Source organism: Haemaphysalis longicornis, unplaced genomic scaffold, assembly GCF_048455015.1.
Source record: "Haemaphysalis longicornis isolate Haplotype H1 unplaced genomic scaffold, Haemaphysalis longicornis Haplotype H1 scaffold_6, whole genome shotgun sequence".
NCBI lineage: Eukaryota > Metazoa > Arthropoda > Arachnida > Ixodida > Ixodidae > Haemaphysalis > Haemaphysalis longicornis.
In genome coordinates this window covers 57,169,928-57,195,048 of record NW_027526407.1, presented here as the reverse complement: position 1 = coordinate 57,195,048, position 25,121 = coordinate 57,169,928, and the positions used below count along the sequence as shown (strand labels likewise).

Here is a 25,121-nt window from a genome sequence, read left to right as displayed (position 1 = left end):
GATAGACATCACAAAGCGTCCCTCCACGAGTACGAGCCGACGCCACACCCCGGCGCCACCACCAGTTGCGCCTGGCTTAGAACTCGGCACTGAGTAACCACCATTGCGTGAAAAAAAAGAGGGGATGCGGGGTGGACCAACCTTACGCCACACTGCCTTCCCATATCCTCTGTCCTCCAGCCATATCATTGGCCACCTCCAACTTCCACCGACGACGCTCGCCGAAAGCAGCCAATCAGGGGCGGGTATTCAAGCGACCCAGCCTTTTAAAAGCACACCCTGCACGCTGGCCTTGTCACCTAGGTGGCGTTCGCATCAGCCCTTCTCGCGCGAGCGCTGAAGCGCACGGTTCGAGGCCAAGGGGAAGAGGAACTGTCGTGCCCCCTAGCGACCCTACAGCTCGGAGCATCTCGTCTCCCCAACTTCCCGTTCATTTTCACTCGCGTCTGTTCCCTTTTCTCCCTGTCTTGCTCATTTTTTCTCCCTACTCTTCCATCCCTGTCTCTCGCTAAGCTTAGCCTCCTGCGAGTGTTGCCATAGCGACGGCCTCCCCGAACCTATTTGCTGGCACCGCAGCTCCTCGATTGTCGCAACTCAACTTTTAGCCGCCACTGTTTTTTTTTTTTCCTTTATTTTTCCTATCCTGCGACTGCTTGTTTCTAACTTCAATCCAGCAACCGGAAGTAAGGGACAGACACGCAGTAGAAACGCTAAAAGAACTTCTTGCATAAACCACGCTTCCGTATGTGCGGCTCAAGAGATGGCGACAAAGTGTCTTGTCCCGAGTACGCAGCTTCTTTGAGAAAAAAAAAACAAAAAAAAAAACACGGGTGGCCTTTTATGCTTGTTACGAAAACGCAGATAAGCGAAACGTACGCCGCTGTAAAGTCACAAAAAAAAAGCAAAGCCCGCTTGGATTGCGATCAAAGCGGTGAGTTGGAGTTTTTCACGTTTCCGATCGGCCGCACAAAACCATTAAATTCTGCTCCACCGTTTCTCGGCTACAGATATCTTGCGTGCAGCGTCTCTTGCGCATATAAGCACACAAAGGCGGCAGTTAACTGGGGGCGAACTTAGTTGAACATCGCTTTCAAGCCTGTCACTCAACGCACCGTACGAAGAAAAAAAAAATACTATGGTTGATTTCTCTGTCATAGGAAACGGTAATATAAGCTACACTTGAGAACAACTTAACGGCAACGGAACCGCTGTACCTCATAACCGCAGCCGGATGTTACTCCGCGCGGCGCAAGTAGTGCGTTACTGGGAATATTTTGAGCATGGCACGAGCCGTTTTCGTGATCTTGTGTACTTAATATGCTCATAAACTACTGAAGCGACGACAAACAAACTACCTGAGAAAAGGCAGACGATGCCACGCATTCATAGCAATCTCCTTTCAAAACACGCGCGCCCGTTGACATCCGGGTCCGTCGCTTAGGCGAAGCGATACCGTACATGAGCCATTGCCGTTCTTAACTTGTTCCCGAGCATAGACGACATGCACCCCACAAAAATCGCTTGTCTGTCCCTTCGAAAACCGACGAGGGAAGCCGGCGTACAAACGCAAGCTTCGGGGTTTGATACAGCGGATTAAATCCTTTCTATCCCCAGTCGAGCGACACTGTAGGGTATAATCGATACAGGGTAATCAGACAATATAATCAGGGTAACCACTCAATACAAACAATACAGAGTAATCAAACAGCACGGAGGAGCCAAAGCAGAGCCCGTTTTGTTATCGTACATGAAGAGATTAAAAGCTCCGATTCACTAAACTCGGCATGTCGGACGTGAAGCGGTCTCGTTGTTGACACGCAGCTGTATAACCTGGAAGCGTTTTGCCGACGGCCTGTGATAGACCTCCACTCCGTCCGAGGGCAAACTTATTTTCCCGGGCAGTTTACCTTTGATAGTTAAGCGTAATCTTCTTCTTCCTTCCAGAACGCCGCGACATCCATTTCTCCTTCGGTCAATAAAGCTCCCTCTCGCGAGCAGTGAATCAATAGGAACACCGCACTGCTGCCACCTGGGTGACGTAGTGGTTACCGAGAGATGGGACTGGAAGCAAGCGAAGAACTAATGAGGCGCTTTTTTTTTTTCGAAATGATCCAGATCCAGAAATCGAAACTAAGTCGGATAAAACTGCAGTGACAAGAAAAACACGGCAACTCTCCCCTACAAAAGGGGTGGCAAGAAAATAGTTGAGATAACGCCCTGAAAACGTGTATGCAGATCGTAGTTCGTATCGAAAATGAGGCAGATCCTGCTGTTTCACGGATCAAAATCAGCCAAATGCATTTGCCCCATGGGAGTTTGCTTTTGGCTTGACTGTTCTGACTGTTTCGTGGGTGTTTTCGGAAGTTTTTTTTTTTTTCTGCTTTTCTGAGCTGGCTTATTATGATTTGAAATTAGGAGATAGACGAAATATCTTCCCGAGATGTCAACGACCAAGGGAACGGAAGAAGTGAACGAAATGAAACTGAGAGATGTGAAACAATGATTTCATTTTGTCTCCCCAGTCCCTACGAAATAACTCTGGTTATTATTATTTTAGATGCGACTGCATCTCATTCACTCGCCTTGTCCCTCCATACGGCGTTGTTGTCCGTCCACACCCCTCCCCCTACACTATAAAACAAATAACAGTTAGCGGCGCCCGGTTTCGATCCCACGACCCTGTGGGCGGAACACGCGAGGTACATGGTGCTCTTCCCACTGCGCCACAAAACCGAGACAGAATCTAATGCTACGAACGCGCCTTATATCCTTGACTCATTCAAACTACGTCAAGAAGCTTCTGATACAGCGCATGATGGGGCAATGATTAACACTTGCAATAAAAGAAAAGAAGCTCCCACTTACAGCAACAATGATGGAGTAAAGGTCGTTGCGACAGCGAAGCCCCAAGCATACCACTTAGAGAGACTGACCAAGATTGGCCAATAAAACATAATAATAATCATAAAACATAATATTCATACGCGTTCCCGGCACGTTTCACGCGATTTCGGAATCGATCCAGCGGAAACACCAAGTGAACCCCACGATGCGTCGCATCTACACAGGGTTCCCCTCGCGGGGAGGTGGGCGCAATTTTTTTACTCCCATATTTACCATTTTAATACATAACTAAATAGCCGCCGCTCACAAGCCCTGGCAGATCTCTCTCTCTCTCTCTCTCTCTCTCTCTCTCTCTCTCTCTCTCTCTCTCTCTCTCTCTCTCTCTCTCTCTCTCTCTCCTGCGAGTACGAACCACTTCCTTAAGGTGAAAAGGTGAAAAAGATATGAGCAGCCTTCTTGTGAAGCGTTTTGGAAATTCCTGGCAAAGCAATGATTGATTGATTGATTGATTGATTGATTGATTGATTGATTGATTGATTGATTGATTGATTGATTGATTGTAGGGTTTTCACGCGCCGACGCAACGCAGGCGATGAGGCGCGCCGTAGCGAAGGGCTCCGGATTAATTTTGACCACCTGGGGATCTTTGACGTGCGCCGAAATCTCGTACACACGGACGTTTTATGGCAAAGCAATGGACAGGTTGCTTGCTTCGTGAGTGCCTTCAGGCGTGCCCAAGAAAATTATCCTCGGGAAGGATTTGAAAAGACCTGCTAACGGTGCCAAGAGGGCCCACCTTGCGGTTCTGCGGTTCTTGAAGACCTGTTGCATATTTTACTGCCTTTTCCACCAAACCCAACCGCATCATGCTTGAAAGTCAATTTAAATAAAGTTTTCATTTCTCGTGTTAGTTTAAAGCCAAACTACAAGTTGCAACCAGTATCAACGGCGCAATGTGCCCCTACCACCATTTATTCGAATATAAGGCGAGGTTTTTTTTTTTTTTTCTAAAATATGTCGTCTCAAAGTCATACCCCGCTTTATATTCGATGCTCAGAAATACACCTTTTTTTCTGTTTTGACTTTCCACACTACACCCTCACCTTATAATCGAATAAATACGGTATATGGGCTCTGTAATGGTGTTGGTGTGTCAAAGTAGTCACAGTGACGCAATAGCAACAAAGTAGTGACTAAAGGGCATAATGAGAGCGTCGTACATAAACAAAAAAAAACGCGAACTAATAACCATGAATAATAGCCATGTTGGGTAAAAGACAACCTGAAACAACTAGATAAGCGTAAGCGCACAACAGAGGCAATCTTATCACCGCTCACCCGAAGTCGAGATGAAGAGCGAGAACGAGCCGCGAAAAAAGATGGCCGCCATACGCATTCACGAACTTTCACGTCTACTTGATAAAGTCGGAAGCCGGAACCGGTGCCTTCAAGCTAAGCGGGTGCGAAAAAAACAACGAAAGAAAACGCGACCGCCTCCGTTCAACGTGCTCGGTCAAACACGAGGAGATGCATCCGTGACCCGCGCATGCGCAGTCGTAGCTCTTGCATGCGTACGGATTTATTTCATTGGGCAGACCGAGCGGTGTCTAAACAAAGGGGTAAACACAGCACCAATACAATCCGAATAGAAAGAAAATCGCCGTCCGGCATCATTTAGCGGTGCAATGCAAGGACAGCGCACGCCGACCCCCTTTTTTGACAGAAAGCCGTATTGTTCGGACACAAAGATATATACGTTTGTCCGGGGAAATAATGGGAGCAGGTTTCATAAACAAGAACCAAGACATGTGTAAGCTTGGCGTCTGTGTAGCTTTTCCCCGACTTTGGGCGAAGCGGTAGTAAGTTTACCTCGTAGAGTGTGATTGCACATCAGGTCAGATGTCTTTTGCCCACTTTTGTGCTTCTGTATTTTATTGATTTGTTTTTAATCGGCGTACAACGCGTTCACTGCACGCAAGCGCGAACGATTCGCCATTGTTATGCAACACACGCTTCCTCAATAACAACAAAAAAAATAGAGGAAGCTCACACTATCGGGTAAGACTTGAAGGTACACCGAAGCTCTACGCAACCTACACGACTATCACGAAGGTTTAGGTCAACGATTGCAGCCGATTTGCTTCTTCGCTGCCGAAACAACCTTTACTCCATCATTGTTGCTGTCAGTGTGAGCTCGTTTCATTTTTTGGAAGTGATAATCATTGGACATCACCTTAAAGGAGCCATGAAGAGAAAATACAACTTGGTGCAATTTGAAAGAACTAGGATTCAGTATCTCACTCAGCTCCATTACAGCCACAAAAGATGTTTTTTGAACGAAAAAAAAGCAAGATATTTAAAAACTTTCAAATTTTGCGCCACAATGACGTGTTATGAGCAAGAATGACGTCATACGGGCCAACAATAAAACACAATTTTCAGTGCGTTAACTGCAGGTTAGCATTGAAGTGATGCGGTCAAATGGAACTAGAGGCCCCATTACAGACGTCCAGTCATGTGTCGTCGCGACAGGTCAGTTAGGCGGCCGCCAATCGCACAAACAAGGTTCCGTGACGTCGTAGAAAAGTTGCGGGAAATTGGCTAGGGGGTCGCGACTGTTTCACACGGTTTCTTCAATATCTCCGTTATTTGTTCGAAGATTGCGATGATACTGGTATCATTCTTACCGGGACTAAGCAGTCTTTCTAAACAACAGAACTTGTATTTTGTCTTCATGGCTCCTTTTAAGGGACGCAGGCTATGACGTGTCTCTCGTTCCGAGCAAGTGTTGGCACGACTACGGCGAACGCTGGAGCTTTTTTTTTTATTTTTTTGCTAATCTTGTCCAATCTCCCAAAGTGGGTATGCTTGGCTTGACAAGCGTGCGCCGGGGACGCTGGGCGGTCGTCACGAGGCACACACACGCCAGCGCTAGGCATTTTCTTGGTTTTGTTAACGGTCGCCTCGACGCCCGCGCTCACGTGCACGCAACTAGGCAACTTCTTGGTATTTTTAACTGCGGACACGAAAAATTACGATTTGCTAAACAGCTTCGCTGTTGAAAATCAGTTGATAGAAAGAGAGAGAAAGCCCTTTATTAGAGGAAAGCAGAGAGGTCTGCCGGCATGTTAACGCCGACATGCTACTCTGCGGGATACGGCAAGAGGGAATAAAGTTGCAATAGGAAGAAAGGCGGAAGGGAGAGAAGAAAGAAGAAAATAAAAGAAGTGAAAAAAAAAGGAGGAAGCGTGTGCGTTGGGGACCGTCAGTGCGACACGTGAAAAGTCTATAGACGGTTGTATAGTCAGCGCTAGAGCCTTCATAGTTCACTCCAGAAGATACGTGCAGCAAGCACTGTGGAGGCTGCGTTCTTGTCAACAGTCCGCCAACTAAGGTTGCTCACTACGCCTTTTGTCGTGTTTGCCCAATATTTTTTACAGATAAGCTACGATTAGATAAAGCTTATCTAGTGGATCCCAGTAAGCGCGGTCTTTTGTGCGCTATTTCCCCATAGTGACCCCTTTCCCCCCCAATTAGGTCATAGGAAATCAAACCAAAATATTAGCCCGAAAGCCATGTTTAAAGTCAAAGTTAAGTTTAACAAAGTTCACTCGTTCGTTCACTTCGTTAGAAACTACACCCGGGCTATGATTCGCGCCGTAGTGGAGAAAGGGCTCCGGATTAGTTTCGACCACCTGGGGATCTTTAACATGCGCCGAAATCTCGACGAAGGGGCGTTTTCGCTTTTCGCCTGCTTGCTGAAAAGCAGTTACCACGGTCGGGAATCGAACCCGCGTCCTTGGGCTCAGCAACGAAACGTCTTAATTAGCCACTGAGACACCACCGCGGGGGGTTGATCTCTGCTGTCGTCTTGCAGACCAGTCCGAATTAGCATGTCCTCACAAGGAAAAAGCTCTACGAAATGGCCCTCGGAACAACTTGATTGATTGATTGTAGGATTTAACGCGCCGACGCAACGCAGGCGATGAGGCGCGCCGTAGTGAAGGGCTCCGGATTAATTTTGACCACCTGGGGATCTTTATCGTGCGCCGAAATCTCGTACACACGGGCGTTTTTGCTTTTCGCCTCCATCAGAAAAGCGGGGAACAACTAGCTTGCTACCGCACTTCCGTTAAGCAGTTTACAGGCTTACGCTCGGGGCAGTTTAATAGAGAAGCACTCAACGCTCCCGATAAACACACACCCAAAGGTGAGAGTGCCGCGAAAGTAGAAGCTTCTCCAGACAAGCTAAAAAGGGACGAACAACGTGTTTTGAAGGGGGGAGGACTGGGATAGCGGAGAGGAACTAAAGAAAAAAAAAGGAAAACACGGGCGCTGTTGAGACACACAGCTGCGCCTTTTCACCAGTCCCTTTTAAAATTCCGCATGGATACCGATTCTCTAACGCCGGCAGCCCTCCTGCTGTTTCTGTTCCTGTACACACACACAAACTGCCTCTCTCTTTTTTTTCTCTCCCAGCGCACCTCCCGTTAGGTGAGGCAGCTCGAAAACAAACCGCTTAGAGGAGGAACGGCCTTTCTCAAGCGAAGGCTTTCTGAGTGGGACCGCCGGCGTCCTGCCAAAACACTAATGCATTTCCCCGTAGACCGGTTGGTCGACCGAAAAGATATCTGATATAAGCTATCTGAACACACGTCGCACGCCTGAAACCGGGATTCTATTGTGTCAAAACGGTTGCTTGAAAATCATGACAAAAGAACGGTTCTAGATAAGACAATACACGCATCGATCATGAAGAACCTTTATCGCATAAACCACGCATCGGTGTGCATTTATCGTTCGCAGATGCGCTTACTTCGCGCGAAAAACCGGCGCATGGGTTCCTTCTTCGTTTGCGATTTGGGTCTTTGGAGGTTTGGCGATCGATTGGACGTACTTTTTAGCAAAGGTTATGGCGCACTTTCGACGCAGTTTTGATGTCAGCAAGCTTAGGCCCTTCTCCCAACTTCCTTTAAGAAAAGGTGCTAAAGAGTTTTTTTTTTTTTTTCACTATTTCTTTTTGTAGTTTCTCCGTTTTGCAAGCAGCCCGGTACACCTATAGATGCTCTTAAGCCTGTTTATTTGTCTGTTCGTACTGCAAAAACAGCCCTCAACGGAACGGGTTCAGTCCTCCCAGAAACCGGTTATACGGAAGGGACACCGAATTCTGCCGAAAAGCGACTTTTCCGGAACCCGGTCCGTTGGGATCCGTTTTTTTTTTTTTTTTAGCACGGAGGAATAATAAAATAGGCTTTACAGTGACCATTTTGCTTTCGTAACGAATGAGCGTAAACGCAATGCTAAAAACGGCGGTTGAACCTCCGACTTCCCCGAAATTGATTGATTGATTGATTGTAGGGTTTAACGCGCCGACGCTACGCAGGCGATGAGGCGCGCCGTAGTTGTAAGGCTCCGGATTAATTTTGACCACCTGGGGATCTTTAACGTGCGCCGAAATCTCGTACATACGGGCGTTTTTGCTTTTCGCCTCCAACAGAAAAGCGGCCGCCGCGGCCGGGAATCGAACCCGCGACCTCGTGCTCAGCATCGCAACGCCTTAGCCACTGAGCCACCGCGGCGGTTGACTCCCCCGAAATGCTCACAGCCCTAAGCGAAATAATGCTTCGGCTGTGAATCAAGACTACGCACCATACGTTCCAGTTCGCCAATGTATCAAATATTATATTTTAAACCACTGTGCCAAGTAGGGTATAATTTATAATTATAGGACTAAATGCTCCAAGCCAATAATGCGCTTTAATCAAATTTTAACCCCCACGCAAAAATTTACGACGTACGACGTACAGAACTGCCGCAATCCGCAACAAGCACCGTTAGCGAAGTCCGTTGTTGGATTGGTTGGTGCCTCCCAACATTATTTTTATCAAGGCAGCTTAACTAGGATGCGTTTGGTGCCTCCCAACATTATTTTTATCAAGGCAGCTTAACTAGGATGCGTTACTCGGAAAAGTAAAGTTTACACACGAGTGTTTTTTTTTATTCGAAAGAACAAGCCAACATCGCACGCCTGTTCAATCTAGGCGACAACACAAATAGGCCGGGCAAATCTCGAATACCGATTCTCTCGTCCGATTCCCTCTTCAGGCTCTCGCACAGACGAGTGCTTCAGCCACAGAACCGGTCGTTTCCCCCTCAGTTCACGGTAGCCCCCCGAGGTGGCGCCACCATTCAAACCCCGGTAGCTCGCCTTTTCCCGCGATTGCGTCACCGATGACGCCATCGATTGCCGGGCGACGAACGGGAAGACAGCTGACTTTCCTTGTGTTTTGGTTCCAGCATCCTCGCTCGCCCAAACCCGCTGCCACGCCCCCTCAGCGATTGAGGAAGGAGATTGAGAGAGCTGCAACTTCGCCTTCGGTTCGTTTTTTTCCTGCTTTCGCGCTTGTAGCGCCCCCCTCCCCTTTCTTTTTTCGCATCGGCCTGTTTCGCCGCATCCTTCAAACAACACCGATCGCTCGACATTAGACGCCAGAAGCGCGGAAGAATGCAGCCAATCTCTTTTTCACGGGATACAAAAAAGCAAATCCGGTGGCGCGGGCGGGAAAAATAACATAAACAAACTGAAAGCCGGTGACCAAAGCGCGGGGTGGGTCGCTCGCACGCCATAAAACAATCAGGACTGGGAGAAAAAGAGAGGGAAAACGAAAAGCGAATACCAACAGCAACGCGGCCGTCTATAAAACCTGCCCGCAAGTGAAAACTGCATTGCGCGAAGCCCAAATGTAGTCGAATGCCCCCCACTCACCAAGGCGCGACCAACAGCAGCAGCAGCTGCTGCCGCGACGGCGGCGCCATCTGCCGGTCGGCGGACGGAGCTGCGTGTAACGTTCTTGGCCTGCGCATGTCGCGTGCGCCGATGGAATCTCCTGCGACTCGTCTGTCGTCGAAGGTGGTTGTTCGGCCAGAAGATACCGATCAGTCATGCCGGCTGCATTGCTAGTTTGGAGAAAAAATCGTCTGCTGCCCCTGGCAGCGAGCCTACACAGGCTATTAGACGTGTTCCGTTGTTTCGGTTATGCACTTTTATCTTCTGGCCGCTTGGGGAGGATTGCTAGCGGGAACGGAAGTCGACGGCAGAGGGGGGAAAAACGAAAAGCGGCGAAGACAGAAGGAACGACTTGAGCCAATTCGCGAACAGCTGGAAGCAGTATACAGCAGACGACATAGCGACGACGACGACGGGGGCCATGAAGCCGCTTTCAGTATAGCAGACGACAGACAGTGGGCGCGGAACATCGACCGTTAGGCCTAGCAAGGGTCGTCTGCAACGACGAAAATAGTTTGTTGGGACTTTCAGCCGAGTCGATTTATGAAGACAGCGGAAAACTAAAATACAAATTACGGCGCAAAAACATCGATAACGGTGAGACGGTAATCGGTATAAGATTAAACTAGGGATGCTCTCTGCGCCACTTCTAACACGATTAGCAGACGATCACGATGACAGTCGTCAGACCGGCCCGCTATGCATTTACAGTAACAGAAAACTTGCAGCACAGCGAAAGTACGTCCCTTACGGAAAGCTTCATTACTATCAGAAGCACCTCGCCATTTTCCCAACCCTGGACCACCAGCTAATAGCGTTAAGCACACTAAATGTCTGCCTTCTAAACAACCAAATTCAGACAGCTACGACGCCAAGCGATAATTCAAAAGATTGAATATTTATCCAAATCTGCGGTGGGGCTCTCGAAACAAAGGAAGGCCGTGGCCTTGTGAACGGAATGCAGAAAACGACAGTGAAGCACACAGAAAAGGAACGCACTTGTTTCGGCTCTAGACAGGACAAGACTGAGCACTCGGCTTACTGAAAACAGGCCAAGCACCTCTACCTCGAGCGGCCGCGAAGGGCGTCTCCTATCAGTAGCTGTCATCGGAACTTCATTGGCAAAAGGGATCGGTCAAGCGTCGCTGGAACTCCGCGTTATTGGTTCGTCACCGGTCGAACGAGCCAGTTTTCTGGGTCGCGCGCTATCCAACACAACACCTGTCTTTTCAGTGTGCACTCCACGCAAGTTCCAGAAAAAGGGAACGTTATGATGCGCCAAAGAAGCGCCAGACCAATGTGCTGTGCGCAATGAGAACCGTACTTGATACCACAGAATAGAAAACACACTAAGTACTACAAAAGAAACCACAGCCCCTTTCATCTAACGAGATAGATACGCGAAGGTTTCTCTGCGCGAAATTAAGTGAGTGGGCGTTTGCCATTGATTTGTTTAAATTAGGTTATTAGAACATCGAGAAGCAGGGGGAAAGTCAAAGCCCAAAATCTAAACTGCTTCAATCGTGCCGGACAGGCGCAATCGGATAGACGTTGGCTTCGTACACAACGCGAGGGATCTTCTTCTTCTTCTTCTTCTTCTTCTTCTTCTTCTTCGTCATCATCATCACGTGTCCTCTCATTGTGTGAAGTTAACTTTCCTGCAGTACGTTTTGTTTACAACACCACCGTAAGTGAGACCAATTAGGACCTCTTGGACGACGCAAGTTCTTCGAGACAACCCCTACCGGTGAGACGACTCTGGACCGCACATCTTCGGGACACGCCCGGGTCCTCAGTTGGCACGAGTTCGCCACATCATGAGTGGCCTCGGGTGCCACCCAGGACGACCGCCTGACTTTCGCCGCTGGACGCACGGTACCCAATACCGATTCCTCGCGAAGTTCATGTAGAGACGGGACTAGTCTGTTTCATTTAGATCCTGCCGTAGGGCGTACTTAAGCAACGACAGAAAAAAAAAAAAAAAAGAAACATCGATACGTTGTTAGTGCAAGGCCCGTCCATTCAGGAACAATTTTTAACGGCGCAGTTGTTAAGCTTTTCGCTCCGCCGTAGAGCATTACCAGAAAACTCAGCCCAGCCGACAAGAGCGTCGGCGTTGCCCAGGCTTGAGCGTGGGCTTTAGCAACCGTAGGAGCTCGAAAAAAATACCAAGAAAAAATACCGAGCGCACGTAAGCGTGAGCCTCGTGGGGAGTGCCCGGCGTCGGCCAGCTCGACCTTCGAGAACACAGTGCCAAGAGTTTGTGGCGTGATCTCGCGCATGCTGTTCCCCTCTCCAGTTCACGTGCGCTCGCGCCTAAAGTGGGGAGCACAGACGCAAATCCGCGCTTACAGCCGCCCAGTTCGCGAAGCCGGTTGCGCGGATTCTAGCGCGTGCTAATGCGGTTCACTTTGGCACTTTGGAAGAGATGTAAAAGCCCGCCGGTCATGGAGAACTTTCAGCGGCAAGTCCGAAAATCCATGTGGGGTGCAACAGCCGGGTCTCCGACAAAGGGGAGGGGCCGCGAGCCCTACTGTTTCTCCAGCCTTGCGCCAATCTTTCGCTTCGATATATTTGCAAACTGTAACAATGGTACAAACATTTGAGCGAGCTTGCCAACCCTGATTTCAAATACATCGCGCCTAGCACATGGATTGCCCACCGCAGTTTAGTAAATAAGCCTCACTGCTCACCGAAGTTCGCAAAGGCACCGCCGCTAAGATACCGCAGCGCTGGCGTCGGCAGCGACGACAGTCCCAGGCAACACACAATTCGTAGGCAGGCTTAATCTTCCACCTACGCAAAACTCTTGGCTCATAAGTGCATATTCTGTCCGTATACTTCATGCAGCGTATAGAACTTAATCGCAGAGGTTTCAGCTCTTCTTTTTTCTCGAATGAATCTATTCTACCTGAAAGTCCAGAATGGCTGCTTCCTTACCAACCATTCTTTTTTTGAACTTTGATTTCGATGAATGAGTGTTTTAAACAATTTTTTTTCTGACTCTCGTTACTTCGACCCAGCAGTCAGAGCGAAAATGCCTCAAGTGTTTCTTTCAGGCCACCTGTATCTTGTCCCCGGCGTCATCTCACGAAAAGTACGGACTGCTACCAAACGTTCGCGTAATTATTTTTCGTTAAAACGTTTCCTCTGAATCCTATTTCGGAGCTCAAAGGCGCATCTCGACAAAGAGATCCCACGAAAAGTACACACTGCTACCAAACGTTCTCGTAATTATTTTTCTTTAAAAACGTTTATTCCCAATCCTAGAATTTCGGAGCTCAAAAACGCATCTCGACAAAGAGATCCCCCAAGACAAACACTCTCCTGCATATATCTCCAACCCATACGCAGTGGTACACCTCAAGGCTCCATCTTATCGCCCACTCTTAATACCCGCCTGAACGCATTCCAGGCCCACCAGAGCCCCATTTTCGGCAGCGCAGACACAGGCCGCGTTAAATAAAGTTTGATCTCTTTCTCCCAAGTTTTCTATCCAGGCATATATCTCCAATCCAAGTTTTCTACCCAGTTCTTTTTTTTTTAAATAAAGTCTCTTTCAGCTCATTTCTTTTCACCAGGCAAACGCAAATCCCTTTAGTAGCAACCATAGACGTGCAGCGGGTCCTCAAACAGAGACCGGCAGAAGACTGACGTAATGGACTTCAGAAAGGGAGAAGAAATTCGCTCGTTCGCGCATTTGACTTCGTTCGTTAATGCCGCATTCGCACCGCTCTTCCCGCCAACTTTTCTTTATCATCTGCCGCTACCCGTTAGCGCACCTGCGCCCATGTCATTGGTTTTTCTTTCGTTGGTTTTATTTTTTTCCACCACCCATTGCGAAATAAGCGAGCTGCATCTCTCGCTACTGTCGTTGTGAAACAAGCCCCTTCGTCTCGAAAATACAAATTTTGAGGCTTTTAAAGAGGCCATGCAAACAAAACGCAATTTAACCTATGTATTTAGCAATGTACGTCACTGCAACGAGTTCTTTTGTAAGTATACTAGAGGAAACTGCACCTGGGAATCCATGTCGTCGTGGAGGGTCATGGAGGAAAGAATACTCAGGAGAGGCCCCTAGCACCCCAATGCATTGCGAAAAGTGTGGAGGAAGTCACGTGAATTTTCTTGAGCCCATGGACAATGTTGCTTACTTGTTTACAACTGCGGTGGCCAAATTTGGGCGAATAGAACGGACAAACTTTTAAGGCGCTTGGTATGTGGCTGCCTCGCTACGCTTGCAAACCAACGCAGTCGCTATGACAAACGTTTTCAAATTAGGCCAGTTTGAAAACTCTGCCATCGGAGGCGTCTGCGTTCGCCATCCCGCGAGCCTGTTGCTATGACGACGACAAACGCTACTTTGCCAGGCTTAAGAGCTGAAAAATCGTCCTTCTATCTCAAAAACGAAGGCCGTTTTTCGATTGAAACTTTAGGTGAGGGTTAGAATTGGCAAATTGAAAGCGAAATCAACAGCTTAGAAGATGACATCGCACCGAGGAATTAGCGGCGAAGCTGTTTTCGCTTCGAAGCGGGAGGGCAGGGCGACGCCATGTTAGTCAAATCAAACCGGAGACAGCAAAGGATGATGGGATAGAGTGCTGGGCTCCGTGGGCTGAAGTCATGGCGGGACTCGGCTTCACAAATGTGACGTCAAGGCCTCTCCTAACCTTTTCTTTCCTCCACGTGGAGGGTTATGGGAAGACCCCCGCTTCTGGCTTGGGCTTGCCATGACAACTGGATTCTTCGACATTTTTTTTTTTTTGGATTTGCTTTCTTCACTATGCACTAACACGTCTACGAGCTACGAGGCAGCCGAAATGCTCCCTGTCCTGTGGTAGCAGTGAGCCGTGGCAACTACGTGCTAGGTGAAAGAGCAGGAGGTGCGTGATCGTACCTAACGTTGGTCATGCTGGAGTCGAAGGAACGTATGACTGAGCGGGTAGTATGCCGCCGCGAAAGTTGTAGCTGGGAAAAAAAAAAAAAGAAATCAATCGTGCTTCGACGAAGGCAGGATCATACGACAGATACGGGAGCTTGTATCCGTCCTATCTTGTCTTCGTCCACGACTGTCTATTCTCGACTGCACAAATTCTCAGGGAAATTGGGAATTTGCCGGAAGTCTTTTCTGATTGGGTTTCAGTTTTGGTCACGTGCTTGCGGTTGACAAAGCGGTTGTGTGTGCCTTCGTCATTTTGACGTTTTATGACTTTTTCGGGAACCAGTTCTACAGTTTGCCTTATTTATCTTTGCTGAAAGCAATTAATTCTTGGCCTGCAATGAAAAACTAGACTAAATGCACCGGACATGACAACGTAGGCCTGTCTTTGCTATTCAACTACCATACGGCTTGTATGTTACGCCCTATCTGTGATTGGCTGAGAAGGCGTGACGTAATTTAAACCATTGGCGGGAACGACCACGTCACACATTGGCCACTTCAGCCAGCGTAAAAGTTACGTAATGTGACGTAACAGTCTGAAAATGGCGCCTGCTTTTGTCGCAAAAAAGGACAAAAAATTTCACCGACCTCCGGCGCCGCGAAATGTCCGTGAATTTGCAGCAGAGGCAGTTTCGCATGACGCGCGGTTTAAAGCCTGCTTTCTACCTAAAGAAATAATAGTTTCGACTGTTTCCAAGTCAGCGATCACAGAACATACAAATAACACGCACATTTTCCTTTTATGTTTGGCAATCAAAAAAATATTATTTGTTTGGCGTAACCGCAACATAAGAGGGCAGTACAAGCCTCTCCACATGACAGCTCCATGACAAAGAGAACCCAATGCATTGCATTTGTCCACACTCGTCCCAGTAAGCTGCTGGGTCACATGATCGAACTAAAGAGAAAAATAACAAATAAAAGTGACTCTTTTGTTCGTTACAGCGCTGATTGAAGTTGAGCTTGACGAATGAGTGAATCGGTGACATCGGTGCGCTCCGCTGTTATCAGGCGTAGCGCTTTACTGCTCTTATGTGTCATACAAGCGATGGTCGCGGCCGTCTTTTCATGTGATCACGCCATAAACTTGTAACATACCAGCAGACGATAGCGTGGCGGCGATGGCGGCCGGGAAGGTGATAACCCATGGTGATAACGCAAAGCATTGAAGCAGAGAGCCCAACTATGTTACCAAAAGTGATTGAAAGAAATAAATAGATAAAGTAAAAAAAGACTATGCGATGTTCTTCAGCTCAACATCCCCCTTTCGCTCGCTTCTGGATCAACGTTACTCGATCGCCTTGCGGTGTTGACGCTAATTTTGACCCGCAGAAATGTGTTTCCCTTGCCAACCTCAGCTACCGTCTAAATTTTTTATAATACATGCCAAGGGTTTTTATATCTTTTATGGACAACATTTGATACCTTAGTTGTGATCTTTATGAGTGAAGCGTCAAATTACACTGCATGTCGTCAGAGCTATACGTGCATCACGTCACTGATTGCTTACGTGGTGCTTACGCAAAAAACACGACGAATTGCCTGGGAATTTGTGCAGTCGAGAATAGGACCCCAAGTATGAACCAATTCGCTCAGCAACAAGTTTTGTTAAACTGTAGCTGACGGTCGGTGCACCGGTTCACAACGAAGGCGACGTTGTCATAGGCACGCTGAAAAACATTTCCACGCTTTTAAAACACCTTATTATTTGAAATAACGGTAAAATTAATAAAACGAGTCTTTAACGAGTTTTCCCCAAATATTAACATTGGTTAACTACCAGCTTCACCTGCAGAATAGTAGGCACAACCGTTCCAGCAAAAATACGCTTTACTTCCTTTTTCCTTAGATTTAAAACCGCCTGTTTTATTTTCCACTTATATTCATGCGTTTTTAAGTTAAAAAAAAAAAAAAACGTCTTTCGTGGCAGGAGTGAGTAACCAAAAGCTAGTTCTTTCAAATTAAACAAAGTTGCACTTTGTGTTCATGGCCCGGTTGTACCGTTAATGTGTTCATATTTTTACCGCACTTCCGCTCATTCCGCCTTGCGGTTCACCCAGTAAGCCTTCTACGCGATCCCGTGTCACGTGCGCGCTAAAATTCGCAACTTCGAATGTGGGTGTTCTAAGCGCAGTGGAACCGCGCTGACACTAACTGATGCCCTTTGCTTATGGCAACCCAAAACGTATTGCGAAACGGCCACGGTAAGGTTTTCACTGGCAAGGGCTCAAAACGGGAAAGGTAAAGAAAAATGGAGGGGTGAGGGGGGGGGGGGGGGCGGGTGAGGTAGAAGAACGACATACGTGGCCCCCTCGACATTTGTAGCGGTGCAGAGGATGCCGCTCCGACGACCTCGTATTGGCGGTGGGGTCATGTGACGTGCGAAGTACAATTCTGCCTACCCTGCTTGATAGTACGTACTCAGTCCTGTATCGACGCCTGCGTTCAAGGAAATCAGCTGAAAACAGCGCCCACGTCCTCCTCGGAATGGTTTACCATTGCTACCACGAGCGTCTTACACGCTTTATGAACATAAAAAAAACAAAAAAAAAACGCCGCCTTATTTACAGTTAAACACGTGGATCTTGTGTTAGTTCAGCCTCCGCAACGTAGCTGTATGCTATTCGCTCACAGAGTCTCCATTAGTACTGCGATGAATATACCGACTGTACACGTCAATCCTCAGTTAGATTGTCTCACTGTAGCTTGCTTCTCAACTTTAAAGGGACCCTGCAACACTTTTTTCAACTTTTTTAAAATCTTAAATGCTTGCAGAACGTAGTCACCCAACACACCCAGTACTTAGATTAGGGGGTCGCAAAGTACCTCAGCCAAAAAACTACTGCTCTATGCCCATCAGGTAACTTGGAAACTCGCTCAAAAGATTTTTCTCTCTTTCCCGGTCTTGACATTCTTCAACGGCTCGAGTTACGTCACTAAGGCCTTGTAGCGGCTGTTGGCCGGTTTTCCTTCAGTTGCAGCAATGAACGCGCAACTTTTTTTAAAAAAACAAAGCAGAAACGGAAGGCGCATCTGGTACGACGAACAAACCACGCCGGGCCGCTCCGTGCTGGCGATAACTGTAGCTTTCGCAGTGCTTCCAGACGCGAAGGAAAGAGGGAAAACGTTTATAGGAAGTGTTGCAGGGTCCCTTTAATATCTGGGGCCACTATTATGCTTAATTTCAGCGGGACATTTCGTCGCGCGTTGAGCGTTCCCCTCCCCCTTCCATTTGTTTCAATCCGAGCCACATATCTCACGCTTTCCTTATCCGTTTCTTCTGCGCGGCATGGCTTGGCGTTTTTATATTGCCTGCTTTGTCCCCGTCTTCGTCGGCCACCCGCTAAGCCTTATTTTCCATCTCCGAAACCACCTCGGCAATTCATTTTCGTTCCCCGTGTTATTTCGACCCCCCACCTTTCCGCCAGCGGCACTGCCATTTTCTTCTCCGTTCCACCCTTTTACACCTCGAACACACATAGTCGCCCATCTTGTACGTTTATTTTACTATTTTTTTTAGTAATTTTCTGTCCGCTGTCTCAAAGCAGCCGCTTTCACTTTGCCCATCTCTTCCGTGGCTCTGCGTCGCCCATTTTTCGCATTTCTTTCTTCGGAACATTTTCCTGCGCCGCTCCTCGCATTCACTTTCGAAAAGTCTTCCGTTTTACGATTTCGCGTCGGCCGCATCTCAGGGAGCTTTCTTTTACGACTCTCTCTTTCCTCCATCCTTTTTTTTTTTTTTTTCCGCATCACCTTTTCTTCCCGCCCAGCGGGTAGCTAGCAGACGACAGCGCTCTCGGAAAGAGTTCGTCGTCTGCTCGGTTTTTGTTGCCTCCTCCTCCGCCTTCTCGAACCCAAATCAGACAAAAATAAAAAAGAAAAGAACAAGGTACACATACAGCGGCTCCGCTTTAGCGGGGCCCTTTCCCCCTTCCAATCTCGCGCTGTTCCGTCGTCTGCTACAACGCGTCCTTCTCTTCACGAGAGAGGGCGGGGGCAGCCGCCATCTTTGCGGGCATAAAGAGAGGCGGCAGGCAGCGCGAAAGCGGCCGCGGCGAAAAGAAAAATGAAAGGCTTTCCCCGGCGGCGGCGGCGGCTTCCCCCGAAGGAGAGAGATGGGGGGTGGCGAAGGGCTCAACGACCCAGACCTGCTTGCTACGGGGCCACGGCAGCAGGAAAAAAAAAAAAAAAAAAAAAAGAAAGAAAGAAAGAAAGCCGCCCCGGCGCAGGGGCGAACGAACAGAGAGGATTGTTATGTGGATAGAAGGGCGGGGTAAAAAAAATAAAAACACGCGCCGATGCCCCCGAGCAACGGTTGAATTACAGGGTCCTTCTCCATCGGCAAGCGGGGACGACGCGACCGCGCTGCACAGTGATGTGCGGCAAAAACAAAGGCCTAGCGAAACAGCAACGTTAATAAGAACGGACAGGAGGCCTGTGCCGCGCCCTTGCTTCTTCCGCCATCCCACCCCCAAGCCTTGATCGTGTGTTGCAGGGTGTGTAGCAGTTGCCCCCACACCCTCCCGCCTACCGGCAGTGCAGCTGCGAGCCGACAGGAAGGCCTCCGGAGAAACCGCTCCTCCGGAAACCTGTCCTAGGAAGAAGGGGGACTCCCTGCAGCGCGATTTGCAGCGGCGCGGAAAACAATACAAAAGCAAAGAAAAGCGGGTGTCCAACGTTCGGTGGAGGCCAGGCTCTGCAATCGAAACACGAGATGCGGGCACTGCTGCCGCCCAAGAAGCTGCGGGCGAACGGCTGATCCGTACGAATCTAAATTCAGCCATGAAAGTTCGCTGCCTCGAGAGACACTTCCGAAAATAACAACAATTCCTTTAATTTTTCCCAAGTTCTATTCGCTTTTTGTTCTGACTAGGAGTCACGGTATTTTCTCTCTTTCAGATTTGTCAAAGTGTGGCAATAACTGATACCGCGTGTATCTGTACAGGAGAAGTCTAGCTACAACACAGCCCGCACACACAGGAGAAAAAAAAACCCAGAACATTGAGGTGATTTTTTTTTGTACGCTTACATCCCATTATAGAATTATAAATTCAATAGCTCATGGAGGGAAAAAGCAAAAACGCCCGTGTGTACGAGATTTCGGCGCACGTTAAAGATCCCCAGGTGGTCGAAATTAATCCGGAGCCCTCCACTACGGCGCGCCTCATCGCCTGCGTTGCGTCAGCACGTTAAACCCTACAATCAACCAATCAATCAATCAATTCAAGAGCTCACATGATTGAACTCGCTTTACACATGTGCACGAAAGCGCGTATGTTTTCGTTATTTTTACAACCCGTGAAATATTTCGGGGCACTGAGCGAGTCTGCAACGAAGAAAACTCGAGCTGCACGCAAAAAGGTACGCACAATTTATGCACTCCGTAATTACGTTCCAAAATATTCTTCGTGGAACTTCAGTCTGCTTATGCGGTTTGAATGAGAAATCATTACGGCTTCCCTTAGCGATATGTAGGCAGATTATGTGAGAAGATGACTTTTTACAATTTTAGTTTATTTAGCATTACAAAAACGTAGTCACCCTCACTTCACGCCACTCCTTCTCCAAGAATCAGCGTTCCAGAAAACAAAAATAAAATGATGCAAAGGCCGCAGCATCAAAGTTAATGACCTGTTCTGTAAAAATATCGTGGCCTCCGGAGGGGCAAACTCTAAATTTCGACGCACCATCAATGCACCACAAGACCTAGTTGTCAAGTGCAGCGAAGAACAAGAAATGCTTTTAAACGCTTGATCACTGCAACAGCAAAACATAAATGGCAGAAGATTTATTATAGTGGGTGGCTTTGCAACAAAATACACGAATGTTTCAACTGCATCATTGTTTTTTTTTTTTTTTACAATCTGTCACCTGAAAGGAAAGTATATGGAAATTACTCACAGAGAAATGTTTTTTATTAACCATTGAGCAAGTAATGCCGTCTGTAATTTTGTACACGTTAATGATGTAAAAAAAACGGTCACAAAGTAAAATGAAAAAGAAAAACGCTACAAAGAAAATAAAGAGCAGATCAGTGACCGGAAAAGTTCCGACGAATTAACGAGGATTACAAAATTAAGATAACTGCGCAAATTAGAAGGCCAAACATCGGAACTTAATTACGTCAGTTTCCCGGGTCGAGCGAACTAGAACTTTGAGCGATGCCAAAGCTTTCCTACAAAATAAGTTTAATTCAATAAAGCGGAGTCGATTCACCGAACAGCCCCCATCAAATGCATCGCCGACAGCTGTTAACGTTGTTACGCATCCCCAATTCAGGGGGGGGGGGGCGCAAAAACGACGAGGTCAGAAGAGCGATATACGCACACGAGCTAAAGCAAAATGCGATAAAATTATGAAGCGGATCCGCACACGTCGATATCAAGCGCGATCGCCGCATTTATTTCCCCAAAAAGATCTGTGCCAGAAGTTGCGTTCACTGTGCACAACCCCGAACCTGGTGGTTGTTCCTTCTTTTTAAGTTCCGTCTACACTCACGTCGAAGGAACTTTCGGTGGCATTATAATTCCATTCGTGCTGAAAAACGGGCCTTAACAAAACGTGTTCTAAAAAAGTCACTCCTCGCGCAGAATTGCACTTTCCTTTCGTCGATGATATGATTGAGGCGGTGTGGGAATAATTTAAAATTTTGTTTTAGGCAGGTGGTATTTCAACCGTACGTTTTATTGTATGATATTCCGTTTTACCGTAGAGCGTTCAACATCGCAAACAGAAACCTCGTCCGGTCCCATTGAGTTGACCAAGCGTCTTGCATCTACATTGCGAGACACTTGGCGGTTCCCAGTAGTACATATCAACTTGCTTAATCATTGGTATGCGTGCAGTGCCGGCAGCCTCACCATCTTCCTTCGTAACCACTCAGTTACGGCAGCCAGCAAACCGAGATAAATGAAGCTGCACAGACAGAAATGGCGGACTACATTTGTCACACCTAATAACTACGTTACGTACAGAAGACACTCGATATAACAAGGTCCCCAGGACAGGAAATTTGTTTCATTATTAGTGGCTATGGCCTGGTCTTTGTGCACTGCAGTTGGGGACCCTCACGAAAACTTCAGTAAACCGAGATCTCAAATACAGCGACTATAACTTTATTACAAGCTGTCATGGACTTAATGTGCTTTATGCAAATCATAAGTGCTTTATGTGAATTACCTCTCTACTCCAAGTTTTTCATTGTCCCCTTCTCCTCCCCCACACATACACAATGCATGGAAAGCAAATCCGCCCCTTTTAATGAAGCACTGCTTATACCGAAGTCAGTTTCCTGTACCAAGTGCTTCGATATCACGGGGGTTTGCTGTATGTATGTGTGTCAATGTATGCATGTATGTGTGCGCATGTGCATGCATGCATGTTTGTGTGTTTGTGTGTTTGTGTGTGTATGTATGTATGTATGTATGTATGTATGTATGTATGTATGTATGTACACACACACACACACACATAAAGGAAGCCATGCACTCTACTCACCGGTGGCCCAGGCGCGGCGTCGACACTTGAGTTTCTTGCGAAGCCTTAGAAGCTTCAGCGGCGACTCGCCGTTGGCGAGCTCCTTGGAGCCGAAACCCCGGGAGCCGAGGAGACTGCCGCCGGAAGCGACGCCGCTTCCCGAGCTACCACTTCCGGCGCCGGCGCCGAAAGGAACGGGCCCGGATCCTGTGGAAGGGAGAATAGCAAGCACAACAAGCTATACCAGCATCATTCAATGAAGACATGGCTTACTTAGTGGCCCTATAGGTTGCATTCACTGGCGAGGCATGCATGCAGCCAACCATGAGAGCGCGCCGTCACTGGTTACGCCGGGCTGTGCGGGATGGCGGTACTTGTCCGTGCTAAAACACAGGGTGTGTGTTGGACGTTCCAAACTCTACCCCACCGAACGCAAAGTAATGCCTCGACTCCAATGTTAGTGCGATTAATAACCTATCTTTTGACACCCCGTTGAGAATCGGGTTGAAACGAAGCAGAAGACACACGCTGGTGTTTTTTTTTTCTACGGCGTGCGGCTTGGGCGCAGTGGCATAAGTCGTGCCATGTCCGTCGCGCTTCGGCCATGCCCGTGGCCGTTTCCAGAGTTGCCAAGCGCAGGAATTAACAGCTAAACTTTGCAGTGAATACCATCTATAGGCTTTACCATGTGGCGCTAGTTCTGGGCAAATGTAAAGTAACTAATAAGACGGCCAGTTGGTACATTGAATCGTTCGTACTGCTCACATTGTGAGTATGATTGGTTGGGCAGTTGTAAGGGTATGTAGATATATACTCGTGTACAAGTTAAGAATGGCAAGTGTATCACTCCGCCAAGGCAACGGAACCGGACGTCCACGCGCGCGTGCATTTCGAGCAGATGATATCACGCTTAATGCGTGACATCATCTGCTTTTTCTCATGTAGTTATTTTGTCATCACTGCAGCAAAATGTAAGCAGACTAAGTCAGGAAAACCACAGAAATCTATTTGTGTCACGTTCAAAATACTCGCAATAACGCACTCTAAGCCGTGCAGAGTAGCCGGCTGCGGAGATGAGGCGCAGCGGCAACTTCCATTGTCTTGCATTGGCCGACTCGTATTGTATTGACTGCCTCGTGTTGCGTTATAGGCTTGTATTGGCTGACTCGTGTTGCCGGCGCCGTACACCGAAACCATCCTCCACCCCTTCCTTTCCTCCTCTCCGGTAGCTGGCGGCCGCTCCCACAAGTGGCGCGCCGGATCCCGCCATATCTCCAAGCCAATCACATGCGCCCCCTTCCCCCGGAGATGGTAAATAAAGAAGGCGAAAAGTGTGGATATATATTGATGTGTCTTTCCAATAAAAACTAGTTGAGAGTAGCGTTCCTTGGTGTCTCTGTTCTCTTTTCTTGTCCTCGTCCGCATGCGCTACAAATTTTTCTGCAATGCAACACCAACTCACCCAGGAATGCGTACTCGGGAAATAGAGGTTAGCTAGCTCCGCGCACGCCGTTTTTTCGCCAGTTCAAAGCCGGCTGCGCCATGGGTAGGCCGCGCTTGGTCCGCTACGCGGAAGAGCGGGCGCACTAAAAAAACACGACAACGGGAGCTGATCTTGAGTTTCGTAAAGCCAGGCGAGAGGACAACGGCGGGGCGCTGAAATGTCTCGGCAAGCACGGGTTGGTCATTTGGTTTGACAGGGATTTTACAAGGGATTGGTTTACGTTTTCACGGGGTTGGACAAGCTTCGGGTGCACCCGTTCCCGGTAGCGGAGAGGTTTCAATATTTTCTAATACTGGCGTTTGTGGTTACACGCTCTAAAACAATGTACAGTCGCGCTCAGTATGACCTGCAACACTCTTCAGAATTTCGGGATATTATCAAACAGCTATACTAGCCGTGAAGGATAGCATAGTGTTTCGTATGCATTAAGCACTAACCACATGGAGCGATTTTGCAAGCGATTTGGGAGCGACGCGACTAGCGACGAACTACTTTTTCGCCGCGGACGAAATCGCTCATCGAATCGCTCCGTTCTGGGTCCCAAGAAAAAGTGGCTCCCTCCCCGGAAGTGGCCTCAGCGACTAGCCAATAGGAGAGCTGTAAGGGGCGTGACTTCCGGCTCGGGAGGAGAACGAAGGGAAGAGGCGAGCGGCGGCACAGTGCATTTTAGGAAAGCACTATCCTCTGTTTACTGAAATACGTTTATTTCCCATTTCTGTGTCAAATGCACACATAAAAAAACCTCGCGGCCGTGTGTACTTCGATAACCGTATAGCGCTCTGTGCAGCAATTACTGGGATCGTGTTACGCTGTGGCTCGCGCGATCGCTCTCATCTGGTTGCCTCGGCGAGAGATTTGGACGAGCGATTGCGGATCCCCGTCGCACCGCTCGTCGCGTCTCTCGCAAAAGTCGCCCCATGTGGTTACTGCTTTAGCCCGTTACACAAGTACTTGGTTTTCGAGTCGCGGGAACCAAATGTAGGCTGTATAAATACAGCCTATGCATACTAATTAGCGTTCCAGGTAATACTGAGCGCGACTGCACCGTTTTCGTCGTCGTACTCAAAGCTCGACCCGAATGCGCAACGCCGGTGCTCCACACGGGCGTGCTTCCAACCGGCCTAATGGCGCCGACGGGCATTGCGCAATTCAGTAAAACAAACAGCGTTCGGCCGAACCTCGCTGAGGTCTACACGGTAAATTACGAGCCGGTTTCGAAATCCTCGAAATCTGGGTCGGCGCTGTGGAAGGGCCGCCTCCCAACTTTGCGACGTAAATAACATAGCGCCGCGAAAGTAGTGATTTCGAACGGTGGTAAACGAATCGATTAGTCAGCGCGACGGTTCTCCAGCGTCGCATTATAATACACAAGACGCGTTTCGGTTTTAAAATCACCCGACAGCGTGATTGAAAATCCACGCTCTTGCAGCTTTGGCTAATCAATGCCCCGCGTGGTAGACAATGAGAATACTATTCTCAAGGCTGTCACACGCTGGAAACATCTAACTAATGGTTGCGTAGGTAGCCCGAGTGTTGGGCGCAATAATACTCGTGCTGAGTCGAACAGC

General features: G+C 48.2%; 1 protein-coding gene across 2 annotated transcripts in view; it reads right to left on the bottom strand.

Moving 5' to 3' along the window:
• The window catches only part of Jing (AE binding protein 2 jing), a 159,045-nt gene that overhangs the window by 10,212 nt on the left and 123,712 nt on the right, over positions 1-25,121 (bottom strand). For both annotated transcript variants that reach the window (XM_077674427.1, XM_077674428.1), the window contains exon 5: positions 22,071-22,256. In XM_077674427.1, the coding sequence (XP_077530553.1) occupies positions 22,071-22,256 (186 nt within the window). The remainder of the gene's footprint in view (positions 1-22,070; positions 22,257-25,121) is intronic.